This window comes from Aotus nancymaae, unplaced genomic scaffold (assembly GCF_030222135.1).
Source record: "Aotus nancymaae isolate 86718 unplaced genomic scaffold, 86718_ANA_hifiasm-v0.15.2.pri h1tg000007l, whole genome shotgun sequence".
NCBI classification, from domain to species: domain Eukaryota; kingdom Metazoa; phylum Chordata; class Mammalia; order Primates; family Aotidae; genus Aotus; species Aotus nancymaae.
In genome coordinates this window covers 54,338,610-54,365,242 of record NW_026988418.1, presented here as the reverse complement: position 1 = coordinate 54,365,242, position 26,633 = coordinate 54,338,610, and the positions used below count along the sequence as shown (strand labels likewise).

Below are 26,633 nucleotides of genomic sequence, written 5' to 3'. Positions count from 1 at the left end.
AACCATGAACCAATTAAACCTCTTTTCTTCACTATGTCTGACCTTACACTTGGTGCATCTCAACTGTGAATGCTCCTTGCCCTGCTATTTGCGTGGTTTGTTCTTTCATCTCCTTTAGGTCTTTAACTTCTCAGTGACCTTATTTTGCTCTGTTTGCTGCCTTATTAGACTTTAATCTCCATAAGGGCAGGGAATTTTGTCTGTCATGTTCTCTACTGTGTCTACAGCACCGAGAACAATGGAGTAGGCAGGCGCTCCATAAATCTTTGTTGGCTGTATGTTTAAAGTATAGGTTAGTGTATTAGGCTGTTCTTGCATTGCTAAAAAGAAATAGAGACTGAGCAATTTATAAGAAAAGAGGTTTAATTGGCTTATGGTTCTGCAGGCTGTACAGGAAGCATAGCACCGTCTGCTTCTGGGGAGATCTCAGAGGAAGCAGATGTTGATGCTTTCGGAGGAAGATGAAGCGGGAGCAGGCACTTACACATGGCGAAAGCAGGAGCAAGAAGAAACTAAAAGTGTGTGGGGGGAGGTGCCACACACTTTTAAATGAGCAGATCTCACATGAACTCAAAACAAGTGTTCACTTATTACCAAGGGGATGGCCCAAGCCATTCATGAGGGATCTGCCCCCGTGATCCAAACACCTCCCACCAGGCCTTATGTGAAACATTGGGGATTGCAATTCACCATGAGATTTAGGTGGGGACAAATGTGTAAACTATATCAATTAGTAAATATGAGATCCTAGCAGGGTTCAGCTGATGCCAAAGCTAATGTGGATGCTTAATGTAGTGTCCACATATATAGAGAAAGAAATTTATTATAGGGATTGGCTCATGCAACTATGGAGGCTAACAAGTCCAAAATCTGCAGAGCCAATGCCCCAGTTCCAGTTTGAAGGCCTGCAGGCTGCTGTAGCACTGGGAAGAGCTAATGTCCGGTTTGAAAGCCATCAGGTGGAATGCTTGGGAGAGGGTCGGCTTTTTGTTCTATTTAGACCTTCAGCTGATTGCATGAGCCCATACACGTCAGGGAAAGAAATCTGCTTTACCCAGTGTAACTAACATTTAAATCTCATCCAAATACATCCTCACCAGAATACCCAGAATAATGTTTGGCCTAATATCTGGTCACCTTGTGGCCCAGTCAAGTTGACCCATAAAATGAACCATCACAGTATGCTTCTCAGTCCACACCTAGAGACCTTGAATCTTGTCCCAACACCATCTTTCAGAGACTATCCTATTGACACTGTGACAACCAGGGTGTCTGGGACAGAGTTGAAGAAGCTGGGGGTGTTGTCCTGAAGAAGCAAACACGTGATTGAGGTCAGGTGACACCTTCAAACACTCGAAGTCTTCTCTCATGGAAGAAAGATGAGGGAATTCTTTGGTCTGGTAGCTTGGCTCAGACTAGTGTTTAAAAAGTGAATCTAACAGAACAGAAATCTTCGGTCTTGGGAGCTAGTGAGGTCTTCTTTCTGGAAGGGGGCAGGCAGAGGACAGCTGTGACCAGAAGTCAGAAGTCTTAGGTTCTGGTCTGGTCCTGGTACTGACTTTTGGCCTTGGGTAGGCCATTAGCCTCTCTGAGGTTTCCTCCTCTCTGCTGTAGAGATCACAGTAGCCTGCCTCACAGTTCTGCAGATCAGATGGAAATAGCATCTGAACAATACCTTCTAAAACAACACCTTCTAAAACAGCTCTAGCCTTGTCAGGGTCAGGAGAGCTGGCAGTCAGAAGGAGAGTGCTGACTCACTTGTTGCTGAAGCTGAAAATTTCCACTGACCTGCAGTTGGGGATACCTCACTGCAGCTTTGCTTTCTTCTTCTTGGAATGTGCCTGAGGAGTGGCAATTAACTCCAGTTCCAAATTCCTCAGCCCTGAGTGTATGAACCTTATTGCTGCTGGCCCGGTGAGGAAGATGATGCCTGGAGGGAGCGGAGGGAGTTATTCCTTCTCCAGGAATCAGCCCTATCACCAGCTTCATCACGGCATCGCCCTTTAATTACTTCAGGACACATTCCAGAGTTGCCATTGTTATCTTCTGTATTTGTGTTGTTTGCTTTCTTGCCTCTGGAATGCACCAGTGTGATATATCCTGCTTTCCGCTCTGAAAAAATGTACTCTGTATGTCATGTATTTAAAGCCCAATTGCTGTAGTTTATGGCCACAACATGAATGAGAACCAAGAAGCAGAACATCCAGGGTTTCTCGTCTAAACATTCAGAACTGTGCTGGCAGCGGGACAAAGGCCTCTGGACTGTTGTGGGTTTTGGTGACAGACTTGATAAAAGTGCCTTTTTAGTACAAACGAAAAGAAGATTTTACTACAGTGCAAAAGTCAAAAAATTAGATAAACATTGTGGAAGTTCAATGATGATGAGTAGCTAAGCCTCAGAGAAGTTACACTTAGGTGGGCATGGTTATTTTTTTTTTGGCAGGAAAATGGCTCAGGAGTTTTTTTCTTATTTGGGCGACATCAAAACAAGGTCAGAGCTACATGTTCCACACTGGTTTTGTTTATAACTTATAACTGGCATCAGGACATTCAGAAGATATTGTGACTACACTTGGCAGCACTGATACGTAGTAAGCATACAGTCAGTGGTAGCTGTTGTGAGTAGCTATGGTTTACACCCAGTTTATTAATGAGTAATTCAGGTCTTCTCAAGCCAATACAACCCAGAAAGGCAAGACACTCTTACTAAATCCTAAACAGACTAATTTCTAGCATAGAAAGGGCTATCAATTTGGGGATTCAAACTGAGAATCCAGTAGATGTTTCAGTGGCAGTGATCATCAGTCTAAAGGGTAGAGCAGGATTTCTCAGTCTCTATACTGCTTATATTTTGGATAATTCTTTTTTTTTTTTTTTTTTTGAGATGGACATTGGCACAATCTCTGGCTCCCAGGTTCAAACGATTCTCCAGACTCAGCCTCCTGAGTAGTTGGGATTACAGGCATGTGCCACCATGCCTGGCTAATTTTTGTATTTTTAGTAGAGGCAGGGGTTTCACCATGTTGGTCAGGCTGGTCTTGAACTCCTGACCTCATGATCCACCTGCCTCAACCTCCCAAAGTGGTGGGATTACAGGCGTAAGCCACTGTGCCCGGCCCTTGGGTGATTGTTTATTGTGGGATGCTTCCCTGTGTATTGTAGGATGTTTAGCAGTATCTCTGGCCTCTACTCTGTAGATGCTAGTAGCACCTCCCTCCCAGCTCTGACAAGCAAAAATGTTACTAGAACATTGGAATCACCTTGGGTGCTTTAAAAAAAATTCTAATGCCTAGAACCCACCTGAAAGATTCTTATTGGCTTGGAGTGTGGTCTGGGCATCAGAAGATCTAGAAACTCTCCAGGTGATTCCAGTTTTCAGCTTGCAGCATTAGTAGGTCATGGAATCAATTAAATGAAGTACTTTTTTTGCCAGCATTTTCAGAAGATACCTTTATATAATTGTATAGAAAATATTAATGCCTAGCACAGTCACTGGGTAAATATAATTTTGTGCATGTTAAAGTTGAAAATATTGCTGTAAGTGATAGAACCACTAATAAAATCCCTGCCCTTGAGTTGCTTCTTAGTCTTCAGAAACTGCTTGCTTTTCGTTATAAATAAATGGTTCATGTGAAATTTAATACAAGACATTTATAGTTCTTTGACTTGGGAATTTGTGAGCCTTTTTGCCCACATTTTGAGGTTTCACCATGACATTGATAAAATCAGTTATTTTATAAATGCTAAAATGGCATGCATATTTTCACGAGCAACTAAATTTGATTGTAGCACAGTGACAAGATGACGATTTCCCTTCTTTGTATGTGTTAATTATATACACACCATGATATGCTAGGTCAGCAGTGGTCCTAAATACGTCCAGCAAGAATGAGGCACTTGCATAAATCATCCTGAAAGTTTTATTAGATCAGTTTAATAGCCTCTTGACTTCATTATCTGTGGGAATTTGGGGGTCTTACAAAATAAACTGTAACAAACATTCATCTCACTGCTATGAGATGGAGTAATGTGATAGAAGGCTGGCAACCTTTGGCCATTCTTATCTCAGTACTCAGGAGAACATAAACCAAGAGGATTCTCACTGTGTCCCTATTGTGATGATCTGTTGGCAGATGCCGCAGCTGTGGAAGACCTGAAAGCGTGTTCAGTTGCTAGAAGGACTTTGGGATCACTTGTCTTTTTTTTTTTTTTTTTTTTTTTTTGAGACAAAGTCTCACTCTGTCGCCTAGGCGGGAGTGCAATGGCCCTATCTTGGCTCACTGCAACCTCCGCCTCCTGGGTTCAAGCGATTCTCTTGTCTCAACCTCCTGAGTAGCTGGGACTACAGGTGCATGCCACCACACCTGGCTAATTTTTTGTAATTTTTAGTAGAGATGGGGTTTCCTTGTGTTAGCCAGAATGGTCTCGATCTCCTGACCTCATGATCTGCCCGCCTAGGCCTCCCAAAGTGCTGGGATTACAGGTGTGAGCAACCGCGTCCAGCATGGGATCACTTGTCTTGATCCTGAAGCTTGTTTTAAGCCCATAAGAACATTCATCAAGGCTTCCCACTTGACTTGAAATACATTCATTGGAAAATTTGGTCTTCAATTAGATTTCTTGGAAATAGCAGTGATAATTCTTATGATTACTCAATGCACAATACAGTCCATCATCACAAGGTTCTTTCAAGTTTCAGAGGGACATCCTGCACTGATAGTTTTGCCATTGACTGGGAGGACTAGGCTTGGGATTATTTCTTGAATCAGCTGCTTTAAAAAGCTGATCTGCCTGTGTAACAAAGGAAAGAGGTTTGATTGACAAATACCCATTAGTTGTCTGAGAAGTGCTTTCTCTAATTATGATTCAGCTCTGGTGACTCTACCATGTTAAATATGCAATTCTGTTTCCTCTAGGTGTCTGAGGGTTCTGTGGTCCAGTTTTCATCAGGAAACTTCTCCTTGACAGCAGAAACAGAAGAAAGGAACTTCCCCCATGGAAATGAACATCTGTTAAATTGGGCCCAAAAGGAGTATGGAGCAGTTACTTCATTCACTGAACTCAAGATAGCAAGAAACATTTATATTAAAGTGGGGGAAGGTAAAGTTTATGTGGCTTCAGTTAATGACTGATTTATGACAGGCAATTGCTTTCTTTTCTGAAACCAGGTGGTTAGGGGAAGGAATCACAGAATGACAGAATGTTGGAATTGGCAGGGACCTGAGGGGTCATTTGGCCCCAGGCTCCGCCACCCTCCCATGTTCCTTCCCTTCTTTTTTCCTCCTAGGGAAGCAGGCCTGCTTATGGCCAAGTGAAAAATAGTGAGGAGCATGGGGAGAAAGGAGGAGGTTGTTGTGTGGGATTTAGAAGACACCTACGCACAGAAGTCAAAAAAAGCAAATGCAGGCTAGAAACTGAGGGTGTGGGAAGGAGCTGATGACGGATGGAGTGGAGGAGTTGGCAGAATGGGTCAGCAGGTGGTTTCCTCTTACCTGTGTTCTGCAAATGTTTGAAGTCAGTGTTAGTCTGTGGTGCTGAGACACAGGTTACATTTCGGACAAAGCAGAGGAAAAGTGTTTAAATATATTTTTAGTACAAATGACTATTACACGGACAAATTATTGGAGAAAAGAAGTGTATAGTCTTGATAAGAGATTGCCTCATCAATTTAAATTTCCTTGCATTGCAGAGGGATAGAAATATCCAGAAACTCAATTTTGAAAGCCTTTTATTTTGGAGACAGTCTCGCCCTGTCACCCAGGCTGGAGTGCAGTGGCATGATCTCAGCTCACTGCAGCCTCTGCCTCCTGGGTTCAAGCAATTCTCCTGCCTCAGCCTCCTGAGTAGCTGGGATTACAGGCACCTGCCACCATGCCTGGCTAATTTTTGTAATTTTTTTTTAGTAGAGACAGGGTTTCACCATGTTGGGCAGGCTGGTCTCGAACTCCAGACCTCAGGTGATCCACCTGCCTCAGCCTCCCAAAGTGCTGGAATTACAGGTGTGAGCCACCACGCCTGGCCTGAAAGCCTTTTTAAAAAGAAAAAAGAAAAGAAACTTTCTCTTTCCCTTCCTCCCTCTCTCCCCTCCCTTCTTTCTCTTTTCTTTTTCTTTTGTCAGGGTCTCGCTCTGTCGCCCAGGCTGGAGTGCAGTGGTACAGTCACTGCTCACTGCAGCCTCAACCTCCAGGGCTCAGGTGCTTCTCCTGCCTCAGTCTCCTGAGAAGCTGGTACTACAGGCATATGCCATCACACCTGGCTAATTTTTATATTTTTTTGTAGACACAGGTCTTGCTATGTTGCCCAGGCTGGTTTTGAACTGCTGGCTAAGAGATCCTCCTCACTGGGCCTCTTAAAGTTCTGGGATTATAGACGTGAGCTACCGCACCTGGCCAGACCTGTTTTTTTTTAAATCATTATTTTCAATTGCGTATATTTGGAACCCCCCCCCCCAAATAAGTTACTAGGGAATAACTCTTGTGAATGGGTCCTTGTTACAGCCAGGTGATTGTGTGAACACCGCGTTTCAGGTCTTCAGCATCCAGCTGCTTTCTGTTAAATTCTACAGCAGCTGTCACCTCCTCCACAGACAAGACAGGGAAAGGTGGGCTCATGAACACTTGATCCCAACTCTTGTTTGGATCTGGGCTGTTTTCAAGTGTGTGAGTGACAGAGGCAGGAAAGGTGAACACTGACATTGGAGAGGATGCTATGTGCAAAGGCCATTTCAGGGGCCTTCACATGCACCCCACTTAACCCACAGTAATCCCAGGAGGAAGATGTCATTTCCACCATTTTACAGAGGGCTTAGTAGAGGGTTAAGTGAACCTGCTCACATCCAAGTTACTAACAAGTGGCAGAGCCAGAACACAAACCCAGGCTTCCTGACTCTTGAGGTTAATGCTTGTTGCCTGAGCTGCACTAAGTCTTAGCCAAATAAGCGTAACTCAGAAAGGAAAGTGGTCCACCTGGATGAGTGTCCTTGTTTAGTTGAGGCGGGTTTAGATGGTCTTCTTGCAAGAGAGCATCTTGCAAGAAGACCATCTAAAGACCAAGACGAGGGGGTTTAGATGAGGATTGGGCTCAAAAAGTCTAAGTTTGTTTCTGTACTCTCATGATAGTAGCTATTAACAGAGGTCAAATCCCATTGAGACAAAACGAAAAATCCCTTTTAATAAAGACTCTAAGCCCTGGCCAGTGGGCTGCGTTTCTGAAGCAGAATTCTAGTAGCATGAAAGAATGTTGATTACCCCTTGGAATTTGTTAGAATAAGAAAATTGGTTATAACAACATTTAGAATGTTGGACTGTGTTCTCTCGGCTGTGCAGGAGCTTCTTTCTATGCACAGCAGTCATTTGAGAGCCAGGAGTTGTCACTTAACTGGTTAAGCCTGTATACACTGGGTAGGAGAAGCCAACATAAAGGACCTGGTGTCTGGTGCAGTAAAAACTGGTTAACTCCTTGGTAACACCTTCGGAACCCCTGAAACTTGACTCCAGCCACCAGTTGGGTATAAGTCACTGGGCCATGCCATGGAGAGAGAAACAGTAGGGAAATGAGGTTCCTTGGTGAGGTCAGTGGACCATAAAGTGATACTGTTTATCACCACAGCTCAGACTCCACTGAGCAAGCCTCATCAACCCCTTCCTAGAATCTGACCTGGCTGTACCTTCTTTTCAATCAGGGATCGCAGGCCACGAGGCCTAGCTGCTCTAACCCCAGCGGTTCTCAGAGTGTGGTTTCTGCCCTAGCAGCATCTGCATCGCTTGGGGACTTGATAGAAATGCCAGTTCTCAGGCCCAACCCAGACCAACTGAATCAGAAACTCTGGTGGTGGGACCCAGCAGTCAGTGTTTCAGTCAGCCCTCCAGGCGAGCTGATGCTTGCTGACATTTAGGAACTGCTCTCATCTATATACCCAGAATGGAAGGATATAAGAGTTTACTCTTATCCCAGCTGGTCTCGCTGTGAGGCTTCAAGCAACACTTGACTTACCACCAGAGCCTCGGTTTCCACAGCAGGAAAGTGAGGTGTTTGCATTACCCCCCAGCTTCATTCCTGCTCTCAGAGTGTTTCCTTCTGGGTCTCAAAGTCATTTGTCAGTCTTTTCCTAAAATACAAATAAGCATGTGACTCCCCCCGCCCCCAAACTTGCCAGGTTTCTGCCCAGGAATTCCCTTTTGTGGTTTCCTTTCTACTTGGCTCTCGGTGTCAGTTTTGATGCCAGGCATTCGGAAAGTCATTGGGGAGCAGGAGAGAAACCACGCACAACAAAAGTAATCAGCTTACTCAGTTTAGTGACAATGGCATCTGGGACTAGAGCCCTGAACATCCGCCTTTGAACAATTAGACCTTTTGTCTTGGCTTCACATGGGTACTTTGTTACTTGTCTCGAATCTCACATCATTGTTTCTTAATTCAGGAAACCTATACCATACGCCCACTATGTGCCAGATACAAGCCAGGCACACCTAGGAACTGGATATGCCGGCCACGATCCCAGGAGGGGCCTAGTCTCTTGAGTTCCAGACTGGCCTGTCCATGGCCCATACACACTCTTACTTAATTAAATTTCAGCCCTGCCATTCCAATATCATTTTCCATCCTGTGATGTGGGGGAGGCATCCGCAGGGCTGCAGCTGCTCAGTGTGCATACCTCATCTGCTCATCTGGCAAAACCCTCAGCAGATGTGGAGGGAGGCTGCTCTAACGGCCTGAGTCAGTGGAGCCTTGAGCTTTTCTCTCTGAGGGGGAGGGGAACTAGAGGAGACTGCAGAGTGCAAACCCAGTGCTCTCTTGCAAGGAGCCCACAAGCGGAGGCTTGTGAACTGCTCTGGCCCTTTTTGTTCTGGGGTAGTGCCAGGGGTGCTATGGTGGCCAGAACCATGATGCCCCAGTGTGTGCTGCAGACCTCAGCACAAGGGAAATTGCACAAGTTGGGGAGAGGGAGGGACAGTATCAACCCAGCCTTGGGACCCCCTGATTTGATTCCTTACTCCCAAGTGAGACTTTCATGTGGATTTGAACCCTGGCATCCTGTCCTCAAAATGAAAAAGGCAGAAGTCTGTTTTATAATAGTGCCAGGCCTCCGATTAATTATCCCTTCTGAAAGAGCATGCTACACCTAGAACTTCCTTGACACTGGTCCCAGCTGTCACACTGCCAGCAGTTTCTTTCAAGTTCTGTTGAAACATTTAAGTCCATGGATGGAAATCCCATCAGCCGCCGTGCCGTGTAAATGGCATGTGCTGTTGGGGGAGTGTCCTCAGACTCTGGTACTTGCATCACTTTCCTGAGTGGAGGTGGTGAGCAACTCAGCACAGTGAGATGTTTGTGAAAGCACTGTGTAAACTGTAAAGTGCCGTATAAACCTTAGTTGTCTGTATTCAGATTGTGAGAAAGAGTGAAGCTCTGCCTTCCTTGTTTCCCCCAAACTCCTACCTTTCATCTTCAGAGTAGAAAGTGCTGTGAGGAATAAATATAAGGGAAAGATTAATTCTACAGGGGGCGTCGGAGAATTAGTTAGGTGGTTGATTCTCCTGATATTTGAAATAACAAATACACAAGGAAGGGTGTATTTGGGGATAGAATGGATTGAATGTTAAATACGCTGAGCATGAAATATTTCAGTATTGAATTTTTAGGTAGGAGATGCTTAGTAGACAGGTGACAGTATAAGTCTACAGCTCAGAAAAGGAGTCATGATCTAGGTGCAGGTTGAAACCATGGGAGTGATTGATATCACCGAGGAAAAGAATAGGAAGAAAGAGGATTGAGGAAGGAGCTGAGAAGTTCTTAGCCTTGGTTTATATTGGAATCAACTACAGAGCTTTTCAAAACAGAAAGCTGCCTAGGCCCCGCCTGGGTGTTCTGAATCAGATTCTCTGGGATGGAGTCTAAACAGATTCTGAGCAGAGGAGGTGCCAGTGGGAGAGATGTGAAAGATAGGTCAGAGGAAATGGATGAGGACAGGAAGTATCACAGAGAACAAGCAAGGAGAGGACTTAGCCAAAAGACGCCCCTAGCTGGGGGCTAGTCAATAGGAGGTCACTGGTGACCGTAACAGGATGCATTTCAGGGCAGTGGTTGAGGAATTCACAGATGAAGGCCCATCCTTTGAGCTCATGGTTTCCTGTGTCCTCCATTTGCTCTGTTTCACTGTCACCCTCCTTCCTTTGAATCTGGTCACCAAGTAGCTCAGTGGTTTGACAGATTGACCTGTGCCTCTTTCAGATCAAGTGTTCCCTCCCAAGTGCAACATAGGGAAGAATTTTCTCTCGCTCAATTATCTTGCTGAGTATCTTCAGCCGAAACCAGCAGAAGGGTGTGTGATGTCCAGCCAGCCCCAGGATGAAGAAGTACACATCATCGAGCTAATCACCCCCAACTCTAACCCCTACAGGTAAGCCAGTCTAAGTGCGCGAGTGAGAAGAGATGAGAGTAAAGATCTTCCTTGACTTGAGGCAGGGAGAGTTGCAGCCCATCCTACGTAGGAGGGAAGGGAGTCATTGATGCGTCAGGTGTATTTCACAGAAGCTTCGAAGAAGAGAGTAAAGGCACCAGTGGTATATTTTATATTTTGCATCTGTCTCTAGATCCCAGCTATTCCAGAGGAATTCCTGAAGCCTGTTCTGAACATCTGAGTGTTAATTACAGGACACAATTACTCTTGCTCCATCTTTATCACCTCTGACTAAGGTTATTTCTGATAGGAAAATTGTAAAATATGCCCTATTAATGTAATTATGATCTTAGTAACATTCTGGGTTGCTGTTGTTGTTTGTTTGTTTTTCTCGAGACAGAGTCTTCTCTGTCGCCCAGGCTGGAGTGCAATGGTACGATCTTGGCTCACTGCAACCTCTGCCCCTTGGTTCAAGGGATTCTTCTGCCTCAGCTTCCCGAGTAACTGGTATTAGAGGTGCATGCCACCATGCCCAGCTAATTTTTTGTATTTTTAGTAGAGATAGGGTTTCACCATGTTAGCCAGGCTGGTCTCAAACTCCTGACCTCATGATCTGCCCACCTGAGCCTCCCAAAGTGCTGGGATTACAGGTGTGAGCCACTGTGCCCAGCCCTACATTCTGTTTTTAATAAAGCTCTGTTTATGGTGTCCCCAGAGCACTTAGGCACTCAGAGCTGTTTGCTTTAAATCTGTTGTGTGTGTGTGTGTGTGTGTGTGTGTGTGTGCCCTCATGCTGGAGTGGCCCTTCACGGTGACATGTCAAAGAGCCATTCGTTGCCTCTCCCTTGTGTGCTTGTTCTCCCTCTCAGCTTCCTATCCCTGGACTGGAAATCTGACCCTCCCTATCAAGAATAATTAGCAAATTAAAAAAAAGAAAAAGTAGGTTCTTTTCCCACTTTAGTCTGCATTTCATCCTCATTCCTTTGAATCTGGACTAGTGACTTAAAAATTTAAATTTATATTGTAGAGGAATTTTGAGGTTAAAATTCTAATCACGGTTTGACTTTAAAGGTGTATAAGCTACAGATCAGTTTTGGTAAGATTCCACTCTGTCCACTTGAAGAATTTTGTGGAAAGCGAAAAGGGAATGGGAATAGGAGCAGTCTGGCGAATGCGCTTCGATGTCAGGCGTGGGGCTTCATTGCAATATACCATGTGTTGTATGCTTTACAAGTGTGTAAAGCTGAGATGGAAATAAAGACTATTCCCTTAAATTCAGAATGATGGATGTTATTGTTTAGTAAAAAAAAGTCTGTATTATACGAATTCTTAGAACTTTAGGTTGTGTTCATCAATTTTCCAGTAATCACTTGGTTGACCATCTGTTTTCTTTATTTTAATAACCTTATATCCAGAAGTTTAGGAAAGTAAATGCAGATATGATTCTGTAGCAGTTGTTAATGGCTTAAGCAAACCTTATATAAATCAAGAAATTCTTTAGCCTTTTGTCTCTTATTTTATTCTGAAGTTTCCTAATTTTTTTTACCACCATGTTTCCCTTCTCCCCATCCCCCCACCAACTCACCAAACTGCCACCTACTTCAGTTTTGAAGGAATCTGGACATGTAGCCAAATTGTAAACCTGTGCATCAACGGTGTTTAAAGGTTGAAAAAGCAACAATACTGTTTCAAAAGTAAACTTTACTGGTTTGTTCAAGTCCACTTCACACAGTGGCTGCATTAAGTAACCACCATTTTTTTCCCCCAAAGAAGAGAAAAACTTTAGTGACTAATTATCAGCAAGCATATGTTTCTATTGTTATGTAAAACAGTTTCGTTATGTGTGCAATAACAATCTGTTTTGCACATGTCATTGGCCTGGGATCAACTCCAGCTTTTTAATCAACTGGCCAGACACTAGAAACATGAAGACTTGGAAGACGGGAGATAGTTGCAACTTTCTGGCATTTAGGTCTTAACTTTGCCTTTGTTTTCCATTCATAGTGCTTTCCAGGTGGATATAACAATTGATATAAGACCTTCTCAAGAGGATCTTGAGGTGGTCAAAAATCTCATCCTGATCTTGAAGTGCAAAAAGTCTGTCAACTGGGTGATCAAATCTTTTGATGTTAAGGGAAGCCTGAAAATTATCGTAAGTTGATTGAGCATGTCTTTTGTTTAGATGAATAACAATTTAAGATTTGCTTATATGTGTTATTTTAAAAGTTTCTGCCTATTTGGACTCTCTAAGCTCTCTCAATTATTTTTCAATTTGCAAAATAGGATGCTCCTATAAAATAGGTGTGGTGGTTAAAACAGGGCCTCAGATTAAGAAAAACCCATGTTTGAGTCCGGGTAATCCCATTGTGACCTCTGGCAAGTCCCCTAACCTCTCTGAACCCCAGCTCCCTCATTTGTGAAATTCCTGAAATATATTAGTATGCTTTCCACTAATACTAAGTGTAAAGTGAGGAACACAATTAAATTCATATTGAGCATCCTACCAGGACCTCAGTTTCACAGTTCTGAATATCACCTTTTATTTTAGGGTTAGGTACTTAGAGAAAGTATGGGAAATTAGGCTGAGACCAGCTCACAGCATTGGCTTTTCTTTTTGAGTTAAATGCAAAATGTTGGCCTGTCTTTTTGCTTGCTTCCAACTTCTAAGTGTGAAACACTGATAGAAGAATCACAGTAACTGTGAGGTCAGTGAAATGATGCTGGACAAGTCTACTCCACCTCGTTCCCAAGGCCCTCTCTTTAATAGAGATGTACATATGAGGCTTAGTCCATTGGCATAATGGGCAAACAGCAGCTGGTTTCTTCAAAAGTTGAATGTTGAAACTTGGTAAAGTAAATCTTATCTTAAATATGCTTAGTGAATAACTATTTGACTGAATTATATTGAAAGTTAAAGAAAAATCCTCCCTATTTTTTCAGAAGATGATTTATCTCTTTAGTGTCTCTTTTGTGGGCTCAAATTTTAATGCATTGTCTTTAAAATTTTTTTGGCCAATTTCTCTTTTAGTACCTGCACTGAATCAGTTGAAGTGGGTGTTATGTTTTCAGTATTTTGGGAGAGGGATCCCTTTGGTTTTGGTATTATTAGTTCATTCATGGCACCTTCCATGTGACACCACAGTGAGCAAAGCCACAGTTCCCTAGGCAACGCCATGTAAAAGCACTCACCAGAGGCAGCAGGCAAAACCACTAGCACACATATTTTAATTTTAAAGTAATCATTTCTGCTTCCCGTGGGTTTTTTTTTAAACTTTGCTAGGATCACAATGAGCCATCATATGTAACAGTGATACATTAATTTGTTGTCAAGCCAAAAGCCCAGCCATGATCTGAAGTCAGAGATGTTTTGATTGCTTTCTCTGGCATGGCATGAGGGGTGTCGGTGACCTGGGCTGTCTGCTGCTTTTGCTGCCTGGCACACCGGCCAAATGTTTTTAATTTCAGAATAACAAAAACAGGAAAGGGAATCATGCTTTGAAAGGCAAAAACATACGGTACATTTTAATTCCCTGCTGGAGTTCTTGTGTAAATATTCTTCCAGCCTTGACCCTTCAATAGCTCTTTCTCTCCCTGAGTATGTGTGCCTGGTCCATGGCAGTCCTGGATTTCACTTTGAATGTCCCCATCTCTCATATGAATCAGAAAGGCCAGAAATGAGATTGCTCATCCCAGTACAGGATCTGTTTATATTCCTCTCGTTGGCTGTACTCCTGTTCCAGGCCAATTTTGGACAATGCATGACAACATTACTAAACAATTAGGTAATGTTTCATGATGTTCTTTTTTATTCTCCCAACCAGTTTATGCTTTGTGATTTTCTAATTCCCTGTTTCAGATGTGAATTCTGACTGCATACTGTGAGAGAAAGTTACCTGCTCCTACAAAAGTTTAAATTAGTGTTTAGAAAGGGGACAGTGGTTTATAGAAACCTTGTTTCTGGTGTTTCCTTTAGAGACAGTGTAGTGGAATGGAAAGAATCTTGACTATGTGCCAGACAGGCTAGATTTGAATCCTATCTCCAATTATTATTACTCCTGGTAGATATTGTGCAGTCTAACTGATGAACACTGAGTCTGTTTGGTCATCTGTGAAATGGGTATGATGACAGTATTCACCTTGAGTTTGTGGTTCATTAGCTGAGTTCATTTGTTTGTTCATTCATTTGCCAGGTTCTTGTTAGGGGCCTACGGGGTATTTCACCTCAAGCCTGCACGTGTAAGTTCTCAGCTACATGTGTTGCTTCTGTGAGTCTTAGGTTCTCTTTCTCTTAACGGGAATAGTAATTCCTATCCCCTTATATTTTGGAAGAGAATTAAATAAGATAATATATGCCTAGCAGAGTGCCTGGCATAAAAAGGGGGTTCATCTTCCTTCTATAAATAACTCAGAGTGTCTATAGGAACAATTAGGGTACTTCTCTAAACAAGGTAAAAAGAAGGAAAAATGTCTACTAAGGGATTGGTAAGGAGCACCATTAAATATGAATGTCTTATGCATGTGTGTGTTGGGGGTGGGGCATGGGCAGAATGTGCCCTCCAGATGACAAATGGTCAAAAGAGGTGCAAAGAGCCATGCAGTGGGCAAGAATGGAAACATTGGAGGTGTCTCTATTGCCTTGTTCAGCTCTGGCTCTTTTCTTAGGTCCTCTGTGAACTATGCATAATCAGTTTTTTGATAGGAAGAACTCTAAAACATAAAAGAATAGACAGAGGAAACTTGTTAGAGGTTTCTGCTTATACTATTTCATGTGACCTCAGGAATTCAGGGTTGATGATGGGCAGCTTGTTCCTAGAGAAGACATCCTTTAAAATCCCAGTGGAAATACAAACTCTGCTGTCTGGCCAATCCCTTTCCCAATGACTCTCTCCCCTCCACTATCAGTTAAGATGCAAATACGGAGGAGTGTGGAGGCACTTAGACTTCACTCATCATCTTTCATGGAGATACGGCTGAGAAAGATGGTGGTAGTTTTTGGAGACCCCCTTGGTATACCTGTATTTGGAGTAGCTTCACTAAAGCTGGAAAAAGCCTAGTGACTTCCAGAAGTACAGTGTGAGAATTTGCTCAATGCTGGGAACCAACTTGTCTGCCATTGACCCAAGCCTTGCAGCTTTACAAATGTGTAGATAGATGTTGAGTCTTTTAAGTTCCCAGACATAATCAAAATGAGATGTACTGACAGCTCCTAGATTTAATGTGGAAAGGTGCAAACAGCTCATTCCACATTGGTGCAAAAGGACAGGTGGCAGTTATGATGATAGTTTTCTGGAAATATGATATTTTCTCAGCTGTCCAACAACATGAAAGACTAGGGCAGATGAGGGCAAGTGGTATTGTTTAGCCTAATTGTTGTGATTCCAACCAATCAAAATGACATGTAGCTCTGAAAGGCTGGAAGAAGCTGTACCTAAGAAACTACCTCATTTGTTTCCCATTCTGTTTGCCCCTAACATGACTAAATATTAATCCTTTCCCACTGTAAAACTCTAAAATATTCACAGGCTCAGTGTAACTGTTGACTAAATGAATAAAAAGTTCTAAGAATAAATTGGATCTTCCATTATCTCATTTTAGCCTTCTTCCTTCTTTCCTTCCTTTCTTGTTTCTTTCCTCCATAGCCCTTCTTTCCTCTAAGGAGTTTTTTTCTGTATTGGAGTAAGAGCTAAAATATTCTGAATCTATTTAACTGAGTTTACAAATGGCTACAGAAGTTGGTTAAAGTTCTGTCTGGTTCCTTTGCGTATAGTATTTGTGACTGGTGAGTCTGGCAGTATTCCACAGATAAGCGCTTTAGGTAATAGAAAAATATACTGAATGAGATCCTTTAAGCTTTGAGTTGAAATACATGTGGCCTCAGCCAATATCCCACAACCACATAGGCCAAGAGAACTTAGAGCCTGTGAATCTTTTAGAGTTTTACAGTGGGAAAGGATTAATATTTAGTCATGTTAGGGGCAAACAGAATGGGAAACAAATGAGGAATTTAGGAAAAATGCTGCATGCATGCAGGAGAAAATCATTGGGCATGGAAATTAAAGTGATTTTTATACAGCATGAAAATGGCATAATCTGCATACTGGAAGGGCTTTCCAGCCCTGCTGGTGCAGTTGTTGAAAACATGATGCCTTCCCTTTGGGGGCCCCTCTGCAGCATTCAGCTCTCTCACTCTCTGACAAGAGCACTGCCACCGGAGTCAGTAGTTGATGTAGAAATTTACCTTCCCTGTTCTGGTTGAATAACCTGGTTGAGTAGAGTTCATTTATATCCTTTCCCAAAAATATTTCTATCATTTTTATTTTGTAATTGATTACCCAGTGAAAGCTAATCTTTTTTTTTTATTTTAAGGCAGGGTCTCACTCTGTCACCCAGGCTAGAGGGCAGTGGCATGATCATAGCTTACTGCAACCTCTAACTCGTGGGCTCAGGTGATCCTCCCACCTCAGCCTCCTGAGTAGCTGGGACTGCAGGCACATGCCACCATGCCTGGCTAATTTAAAATTTTTTGTAGAGATGGGATCTTCCTGTGTTATCCAGGCTGGTTTCAAACTCTTGAGCTCAAGCAATCCTCCTGCTTCAGCCTCCCCATATGCTAAGATTATAGACGTGAGCCATTGCACCCATCCCTGAAAGCTAATCTGAAGACCTGCTTGTATTACTGGATAAAATAGTGATACTTAAAGGCAGAGTAACCTAAATTAATTAATTGTTAGAATAGAAGATGTTAAGTATAATCTGTTACTAGAATTGGCAAATGAATACAATTATAGAATTGCTAATTGATCATACATTTTAGATGCAATATAAACATTGGTTGTTTTACCATGTAGAATTTAATAGATTACATAGATGGGATAGTCTCCACACTGAAGTACAGTCTTGCACATATAATGATGTTTCAGTCAATGAGGGATTACATATACAACAGTGGTCTCATCAGATTGTAATACCATATTTTTACTGTACATTTTCTATGTTTAGATGCACAAGTACTGACCATTGTGTTACTACTGCCTACAGTATTCAATACAGTGACATGCTGTGCAGGTTTGTAACCTAGGAGCAACAGGCTGTACCATCTAGCTGAGGAGTGTAGCAGGCTCTACCATGTAGGTTTGTGTAAGTGCACTCTATGATGGTCACACAAGGACAGAATCACCTAATGATTTATTTCTCAGAACATATCTCCATTGTTAAGTGGATATGACTAATTGTGCTGTCTTTCATTGAAATCTAGGGGAAGAGGAAGTGGAAGCATGGGAATTTGGTATATAAAGTATACAGACAGAACATATATACTTTATATGTCATTTTAAGTAAAAATAGGAGAAAGTTTATTATACATATTTACTATGTGTGCTAATAATTTAAACATTAGACTATATAGTTATAGACTAGGTTTACTTAGTATTTAACTACTTACATGTGATGGGATGATTTTTTTTTCAGCATGGGCAATACAAATAGTATGATCAAGCAGCATGTGTAGATGTCTTTTAATCTACTATTAAAGGTTTTTTACATCATCGTTCTTAGCCCAAAGAAAATAGGGATCAAAAGAATAAATAATTCCCTCATACACAATATAGAATCTACTTATTTAAGATATTTAACTTTTATTATCTAAAGTACTGTTTAATTTTAGACTCATAAGTTAATTTTTGCTATTATCTTCAGGCTCCTAACAGTATTGGCTTTGGAAAAGAGAGTGAAAGATCTATGACAATGACCAAATCAGTAAGAGATGACATTCCTTCAACCCAAGGGAATCTGGTGAAGTGGGCTTTGGACAATGGCTATAGTCCAATAACTTCGTACACAATGGCCCCTGTGGCTAATAGATTTCATCTTCGGCTTGAAAACAATGGTAAGTTAGAGCTTTTTTTAAGTTGTATAAAAAATATCCCCAAATGAAGCTTTTCCAGTGATGAATGCTCATTTCAGCTTATATGTTACTGTTTTTCTCTTACACATTTTAGTAAATTGTTTGACTACCTTTTATCAGGAGGCTTAAAATTGCCTAGAAAGAGATTTTGAGGAAACTAATACAGATGTTCAGTGGCATAGTTGAATGCATATTCAGAGAACTGTGTTACAGATTGTCTTCAGTGTGATTACATTAGGTTCTTCTCTCCGAAGCACCTAATGACCACTTATGGCTGAGAATACAGCAGAGTTCAGACTGCAGGAAAGAAGTTCATGGTCAAAGGCTGTATCTTTTAACAAAACAGCCACGAGGACTCATACTTGGGCATTCATACCCAGAGGGAAGGTGAGATGAAGTGGAAAGCAGAGGCTCAACAAATTCTTGAGGCTTTCCAGAGTCTTATAGCTAGCGTGACTTCACACTCTAGTTTTCTGATCTCCAGACTTGTTCTTCAGCTCATGGCACTGCCACTGAGTGAAATGCCAATGGAATAAAGATCAGGAGTACAGGTTCAAGCCCCAGCTCTGCCATTTAGTCACTGTTTGGGGAGAAGTCACTTCACCTCTGAGCCATAGATTCTTCTTCAGTAATAAGGGGAAAATAATAGGACTGACCTTACAGGGTTGTTGTGAAGGTTTTTGTTAAAGTACAAATTAAAAACCCTACAAAGCCCTGACTTCTTTTGGACCCATACAGCTGTAGCATCTTTTCCAAAGAATACTATTAAAGGAGAGGTAATGTCCAACTGTCATCTTCACTTCCAGCTTCCACTGAGATAGATTTGCTCTCAAGTATACATCAGTTGGCCTTAGATAGTAGATACAAAGAATACTGGGGAAATTATCATTATTTTTAATTGTTGGAAATATGACAAAATACTGAGCATTGATTGTATGGAAATACATCTCTACCTTTGAAGGAGTAAATTTGTCTATGAGGTTCTTTCTTATCTTTCAAGGGACGAGGTTCTAAAAGGCCAGAGTGCCCAGACACCTGTTAGAATTTAGCTGTCAAAAAGATGACAAAGCAGTTTTAACATACCAATATTGTTTCAAGACACCCTTAGAGAAACTAATCAAAAGAATCTCTTGATTCAAGGAAAGTATTTTAGTGGCATTTGAATGGAATAATATTGCCCCATATAACTTATTCAAATCACAGATTTTTCTAGCCTGGACAGCCTTAGAAACTGTCTACTCCATTGGCTCTCAGCCTTAGGTGCTCATTGCAGTTACACATGGGGAGCTTAAAACATATTAATGATTGAATACCACCCCAGAGAGTCTGAGTTTCAATTATTTGGGGTACAACCCAGGCATAGGAATATTTTTTAAAGCTCCCAAGTGATTTTCATGTGTAGCCAAAGTTGAGAACCACTGATCATTTCCAACTCCTTAATTTAAAAAACTGAAAAGCAAATTTGAGGCACAGAGAAGCAAGCCACCTGTCCAAAGCCACTGAGCTAGTTAGAGAGAACACCAGGACTAGAATTCTGGCTTCAAGGCTTCTAATGGCTTTTATACATTGCTTATTAAGAGTCATTTTACACCTGCCCATTCTATGCTAATTCCTCCTGTTCTGCCTCTACCCATGTTGGTGGAGGCCTGGCATCAAACACTGATGATGTTTTGCCTTCTTCTGTCACCAGCAGAGGAGATGGGAGATGAAGAAGTCCACACTATCCCTCCTGAGCTACGTATCCTGCTGGGCCCTGGCGCCCTGCCTGCCTTGCAGAACCCGCCCATTCGGGGAGCGGGAGGCCATAATGGAGACCTCCCCTTTCCTTTCCCGGATATTGCCAGGAGAGGCTGGAATGAAGAGGGAGAAGATGGGCTCCCTCGGCCAAGGGACCCTGTCATTCCCAGCATACAGCTGTTTCCTGGTCTCAGAGAGCCCCAAGAGGTGCAAGGGAGTGTGGATATTGCCCTGTCTGTCAAATGTGACAGTGAGAAGATGATCGTGGCTGTAGAAAAAGATTCTTTTCAGGTCAGTGCAGCTGATTACAGGAGGGAAGAGAGACCACCTCCTTTCCCATCTGGCCCCAGTCTGTGTCTGTAATTTCTCCCTATCTCTTTCACTTTTGAACTCTGGAGGCGTGATACTGTTTTTGCAGTTGGATGGGTCTACTTCCCCTTGGCTGCGATTCTTACTGGGTTCCTGTTGTTCTCAGTGACAGGGGGGTCCCAGATCCTTGTGTGTCAATATTTTGCTATTGAATTTCCAAGGCCAACAGCTACTATCCTTGGGAGTTGAGAGGTGAGCAGCTGGGAAGAGATATGTGGGGAAGGAGCATGATGCAGGCCTCTCACCACCTGTCCTTGGAAGACCAGGCAATTGTCGTTTGTGTCAGTTGTGCAGCAGAACTGCCTGTGGGCCCCCAACTGTGTCTTTGGTGATGGTTGTTTCAGGCCAGTGGCTACTCGGGGATGGACGTCACCCTGTTAGATCCTACCTGCAAGGCCAAGATGAATGGCACACACTTTGTTCTGGAGTCTCCCCTGAATGGCTGCGGTACTCGGCCCCGGTGGTCAGCCCTTGATGGTGTGGTCTACTATAACTCCGTGAGTATTTTCCAGAACAAAGCTTTGCCCTTTGCCAGAGCCTGGCTGTGTGCTGTCTTAAAATTAGTCTTAACGTTTCTTTGAAGATGAAGAGAGTACCCCAGGCCAGAACAAAGTCAAGTGTCAGTTCTCAACCAAATGGATATACTTTAACCCAGAACTCTTTGGTTTTATTTGTTTTATTGGTGAGTCTTGGGGAGTTGGAAGGCCTGTTTTCTCAGCCTTGCTTCCGTCTCCTGATGACAAAGGCTGCACTGGCAAGGTGATTATGACCTCTCAGTGGCCAGGCTCTACTGGTCCTGATGGGGATAAAATCCAAGGCCCTGGGCTGTATGAATGAGAACATCTACAGAGCTGGGGTAACCAGATGTGAAGTCTCTCTGGACTCATTTGAGTCTTGTCCAAAAATAGGAGAACTTCTCCTTCCTTCATGAATAAAAATCCAAAAAGAGAATTTAAAACCGGAAAAGGACCTTTAAGAAATTATTAAGTTTCTCTCTATCTCTAAGAAAGACCCTAAACTGAAGAAAATCTCCTACCTTTGAAGTTACTTGGAGAACGATTTAGATTTCCCCCAATGATAATCCATTGCAATAGCTAACCTGCGCTTTCCAGAAATGTTTCTTCTCAGTTGATCTAAATCTTTTCAGATTAAATTCATTTTCTTGGAGATAGAGACTAGGCAGTGAATATTAAAAGAATTTAAAATGTGAAATTTCAAAAGAACTTTAAAGTGCTGATTTTGCAGTTTAGGTTTTACTTTTAATGGTAAAAATAAGGCTCAGAGATCCCATCTTTGACACAGGGTGGGTTGGGGTGGGGAGGTGTCTTCTTAGCGCCTTCTCCAGGTTTGACATGGGATGCTGAGCTGAGGCTGCTAGTTTGACCCATTGCAGACAAGTGAGACTCGCCATCAGGCGCTCTGGTCAGTGTGGTTCCAGTGGGAAGTGGCTTTCCCATGAGCCCAAGTGTATTGTTCCTCAGAGAATCTTAGAATGTTGGAGCAGCAAAGAATCCTAAGATGAGCTTATTCAGCTTCTTCATTTCACAGGTGAGGAAACTGAACTCTAGGAAGCTAAAAAGACTTGCTTTTTGAAGCTCCAGCGGTAGGCTAATGGCAGAGCTAGGACAACTGAATCCAGCTTCCTGACCTCTCATCCACTAATCTTTCCTCTAGACTAGGCTAGGCCCTGCTAATCTCCTTTTGTTACTCAAATAATTAATTTATTAACCTTTGACTTCCTGATCATTACAGCGTGAATTTTCTTTCAGTTATCCAGTTTCTGCAGATATAATGAGTGTCATATATTGCTGAAATACTTGATTATGGCATTTTAAAACTGGGGTCCAAAATACTACCAACAAGTGGCTACAGTAATATGTCTGTTAAGTTAAAAAAAAAAAAAGTTTCATTTGCTTCAGGAGAGAAAGGCATGTAATGACCCCTTAAAGTTCCTTCTTCTTTTCTTTATTATGTTCACATAATTTTCTTTTCTTTATTATGATGTTCAAGTTTAGCAGTATCCTAGATGCTTCCTTTAATCGGCGTCAGTAGTTTGTTTGGAGGGCCTGGTACCGAGAGAAAGGAAGTTTTTTTTGTAAATTTTCATTCCATCCTACTCCCTTCAGGGACTATTTTAGCTGTTCACACCAATTATAATTGTTTGTAGTAATTTTCAGACTTACTATATATTTCTGTTTTATATCATGTTCAGAATCCAAGCACATGAAGCAAGAGAAATTAGGATTTTGTTTATGGAGTCACGACCCTTGGGTGAATTTTCTCATCCTATTTAGTACCAATCCAGGAATCATAATTTCAACCTATGTCAAGATAGATTCCTGGAATATATCTTTAGATGGATATTGAAAAAGGCAGAAAAAAAAGATTCCCAGAATAAAACATGATATTCTTTTCCACATCCATGCAGCATACAGAAAGATTTCTTAGGGAAGAAATAAGCAAAAGTTAGAGGGGTTCAAGGAAAGCAATGAAGAGAAGATGAGCTCCATAGTAAGCATTAGGTCCTTCGCTGCTGACTCAGAACTTCCTACAACTCTTAAAGGATATATATAACAAAAGCTCCTTGTATTAGCCAAGTCTTAGTACTTCTTAGAGTTTTTAATATGAAGACTCTTAAGGAGAAGCCCCTTCTCACAGTATAGGCAAGCCTCTTGACACCTCCATTCAACTTTGTTCCAGTATCTAGTGTTTTCCCACCATTTGAAATCATTTGTAATTATTCAATATAGTTATATCATAAATATTTCTTTTTCACAAGGAAAGATACAAGTATTAGTTTAGCTTTTAACTTGAACTTGCATTGGGCTTCTCCTTATTCTTCATCACTTTGAAGATAAAATTTGAAAAAGCTTGGAGATTAGTTTATTTTTTTGTCTTAAAGTCAGATTTTCAGTTTGCATCTGAATGATTACATGGGTGTCTGTGTGAGGCAGAAGCAAATGCATTTGGTGTTTTCGTAACATTGGCCGTGCTTTCTTTGCCTTTTAGATTGTGATCCAGGTTCCAGCCCTTGGAGACAGTAGTGGTTGGCCAGATGGTTATGAAGATCTGGAGTCAGGTGATAATGGATTTCCGGGAGACATGGATGAAGATCATGCTTCCCTGTTCACCCGACCTGGAATTGTGATGGTATGTGTTTGTTATCAGTAGGTGGTTTGTGGAAAATGCTGTCGATATTGTTGGCTTTCGTTAGGGACTCTCCGAAAAGAAAATCAAATGTTAAAGGCCAAAGCTCACAAAGCTACAGGGCCTTCATCCTTCATGTGACTGTCATTAATCTTCCTCTGGGTTGTTTTTTCCAGTTTAATTGCAGCCTGCAGCAGGTGAGGAACCCCAGCAGCTTCCAGGAACAGCCCCATGGAAACATCACCTTCAACATGGAGCTATACAACACTGACCTCTTTTTGGTGCCGTCCCAGGGGGTCTTCTCTGTGATGGAGAATGGACACATTTATGTTGAGGTGAGACCTGAAAGTTTGCCTTGGGCTTTTAGGTTAGCACTGAGCTGTAGTTACTTAGACATCAGCTAAAACACCCTGTACAGACCTCTTCCTGTCACACCTCACAGACCTTCACCAGGTCTGATGAGGGCTTGGCTCAGAGAACGCTTCCAGGTTGATTTCTGACCAAAGAAGGAAATTTCAGGATTTAATACATTATGTTAAGTGAAGACAATGTTTTATAGATGAATGTTAAAAACAAAAATGGCAAGTGTGAATTCTACTGGTAAAGCCCTGTCCTTGGTTTGTCTTTAGCATTTTTGGAACAGTAGTTCTGTAGTTGCAGTGTCAGAGTTAACCATGGAATATTTCAAAGCCACCTCATATGTTATCTTTTATTTCTCTTGTTTTTTCCCTGCACAGTCCCCCAGCCCCCAGCATGGCAGCCAAATCACTGTGGGTCCCTGCCACCACCAAAACCGACTTGTTATCTTTTAAATTGCACTCACTTTTTTTTTTTTTTTGAGACAGAGTTTCTCTCTTGTTACCCAGGCTGGAGTGCAATGGCGCGATCTCGGCTCACCGCAACCTCCGCCTCCTGGGTTCAGGCAATTCTCCTGCCTCAGCCTCCTGAGTAGCTGGGATTACAGGCACGCACCACCATGCCCAGCTAATTTTTTGTATTTTTAGTAGAGACGGGGTTTCACCATGTTGACCAGGATGATCTCGATCTCTTGACCTCGTGATCCACCCGCCTCAGCCTCCCAAAGTGCTGGGATTACAGGCTTGAGCCACCGCACCCAGCCCTGCACTCACTTTTAAGTGAAATGCTGTGTGCTACTAATAACGCATGAAAAATTTTTTCTAGATCATTATCTAAGTGTCTATATCAACTTATTAAAACTCTTTCCTATATATAATGGTAATAATCACGCATAGCCTAAATCTGGATTGACTACAAAATATGAGGCAGTGGTAGTAACAATGAAATAACAACATCTAACATTTACTGCAGATTTATTATGTGCCACACATAGTTGTAAGTATTGCAGCAGTTAATTAACACTTCAGAGCAATCTTATGAGGGAGGCTAGTAATATCCTCATTTTATGGATGAGAAAATTGAAGCACAAATTTGTCTGAGGCCACACAGCTGGTACTAGTCGAGTTCAGATTCAGTGTCCTGGCTCCAGAGCTCTTGACTGTTCTTCACTGGATACAACTATCATTTATCTTCAAAGTGCCATTTGAAAGGGGAGAAAACATAACATCTTATCAACGCAAACATCCAGGCTCAGAGATTGGATTCTAGAAAAGATAAATGTCCTTATGGCACCAGGAAGTCTGTTGTTTCTTGTGCCCTGGGTACAACCTTTAATGTTTCAACCTTAGTGTTTCAAGTGGGCATATCATCTTTTGGTCTTATGGAAAGGTTCTCATCTAATGAGCTGGTTTTGGTGCTGAGCTGCAAGCTCAGCTTCATAGTGGGAGGGGTGAGAAGCTTCAAGGGTCAAAGTGGGATACTTCCATATGTTAAAAGTGACTTTGGTGCACATGTTTTTATTTTGGAAAGACAAATAACTCTCACATTTGCACTGACTCTGGGACAGAGCCTGCCGGCGCTATGGATTCTGCCCCTTCTCCGTTTTCAGAGTTCTCTTTCTTTGGGTACACCTTCTTTCTTCATTGGAGAAAATATACTGCTTTCTACATGCTTTTCCTAAGCCAAGACTGCTTTTTTTCTTTTGCTTTTCTGGCTGTACAGTTCACATGGGCAGTTGTCAACAGCTCCCTATTGCACTGTGGGTTTCAGGGGTGCTGCCTAACTGCAGATTGTTCTTTTCCAAATCTATGCCTGGCTTTGCTGATTTATGCTAATCAGTGGTCAATCTTCCTCCTATACCTTACCCTGGATATTTTGGGGTTTTTCCCCCATCCTTCAAACTCTGGCTTACTGGAAACGTGTTATTGGTAGGTTTTTTTCCTCCGTTCTTGTTTTCCCATTCATATCTTTTCATATATCACCTATATTTCTCATAGTTTATCCTCTATACCCTCTACACCATACAGTCTCTTTCATAATCCAAGTTAACAGTGTAACCACCTGTTTTTTGGTCATCTCCAGGTGACTGTCACATAATGGCAATTTTTCTTTTGGTTCATTTGTCTGGGGGAATTTACAAACCCAATTGCTAAAAACCAAAAATTTTAAATCTGGAATACTACTACTACTACTAGGTAGCATTTATTGACTCTCTGGAAACTGTGTTGTTTGCATGTAACTGTTACTTTCCTAATTTTCACAATTATGATGTCTTGTGGGTATTCATATTCTCATTCTATAGGTGAGGAAACTGAGTCTTAGTGCCCAACACGTGAGCAGGAGAGCATGTGGTTTTCATGAGCTCATCTCACTTCAAAGCCTGTAGTTCTTTTCCTACCCATTTCTGGCCTAAAAGTAAAACCTTTTACTAATAGTAAAAGATTTGCTGATAATATATATTTTTTTCCTCTGTTACAAAGGTATCCCTTTTTGGGATACCGTAGACATTCTGCCACTACATACTTTCTTTTGAGATTAAAGAATAGATTTGCAGTCCCTCTGTTACACATTTTGGCATTGTGGGTTCGGAGTTCATGTTACAGGGCACTTTTTAGTAATAGCACATATGTAATTTGCCACCTTTTCAAGATAGAATATCTTGTTTTTCAGAAATATTGCAAAAATACTGAAGTGTTAGTATTTATAGAATGTCAGCACAGG

General features: G+C 41.9%; 1 protein-coding gene across 4 annotated transcripts in view; it reads left to right on the top strand.

Moving 5' to 3' along the window:
* The window catches only part of TGFBR3 (transforming growth factor beta receptor 3), a 215,108-nt gene that overhangs the window by 155,405 nt on the left and 33,070 nt on the right, over nt 1-26,633 (top strand). For 3 of the 4 annotated variants that reach the window (XM_064372623.1, XM_064372622.1, XM_012434260.2), the window contains 8 exons: nt 4,917-5,100; nt 10,231-10,399; nt 12,404-12,551; nt 18,095-18,284; nt 19,993-20,330; nt 20,753-20,905; nt 23,418-23,558; nt 23,732-23,890. In XM_064372623.1, coding sequence (XP_064228693.1) covers nt 4,917-5,100; nt 10,231-10,399; nt 12,404-12,551; nt 18,095-18,284; nt 19,993-20,330; nt 20,753-20,905; nt 23,418-23,558; nt 23,732-23,890 — 1,482 coding nt within the window. The remainder of the gene's footprint in view (nt 1-4,916; nt 5,101-10,230; nt 10,400-12,403; nt 12,552-18,094; nt 18,285-19,992; nt 20,331-20,752; nt 20,906-23,417; nt 23,559-23,731; nt 23,891-26,633) is intronic. The other variant, XM_064372624.1, reaches the window with a different exon arrangement.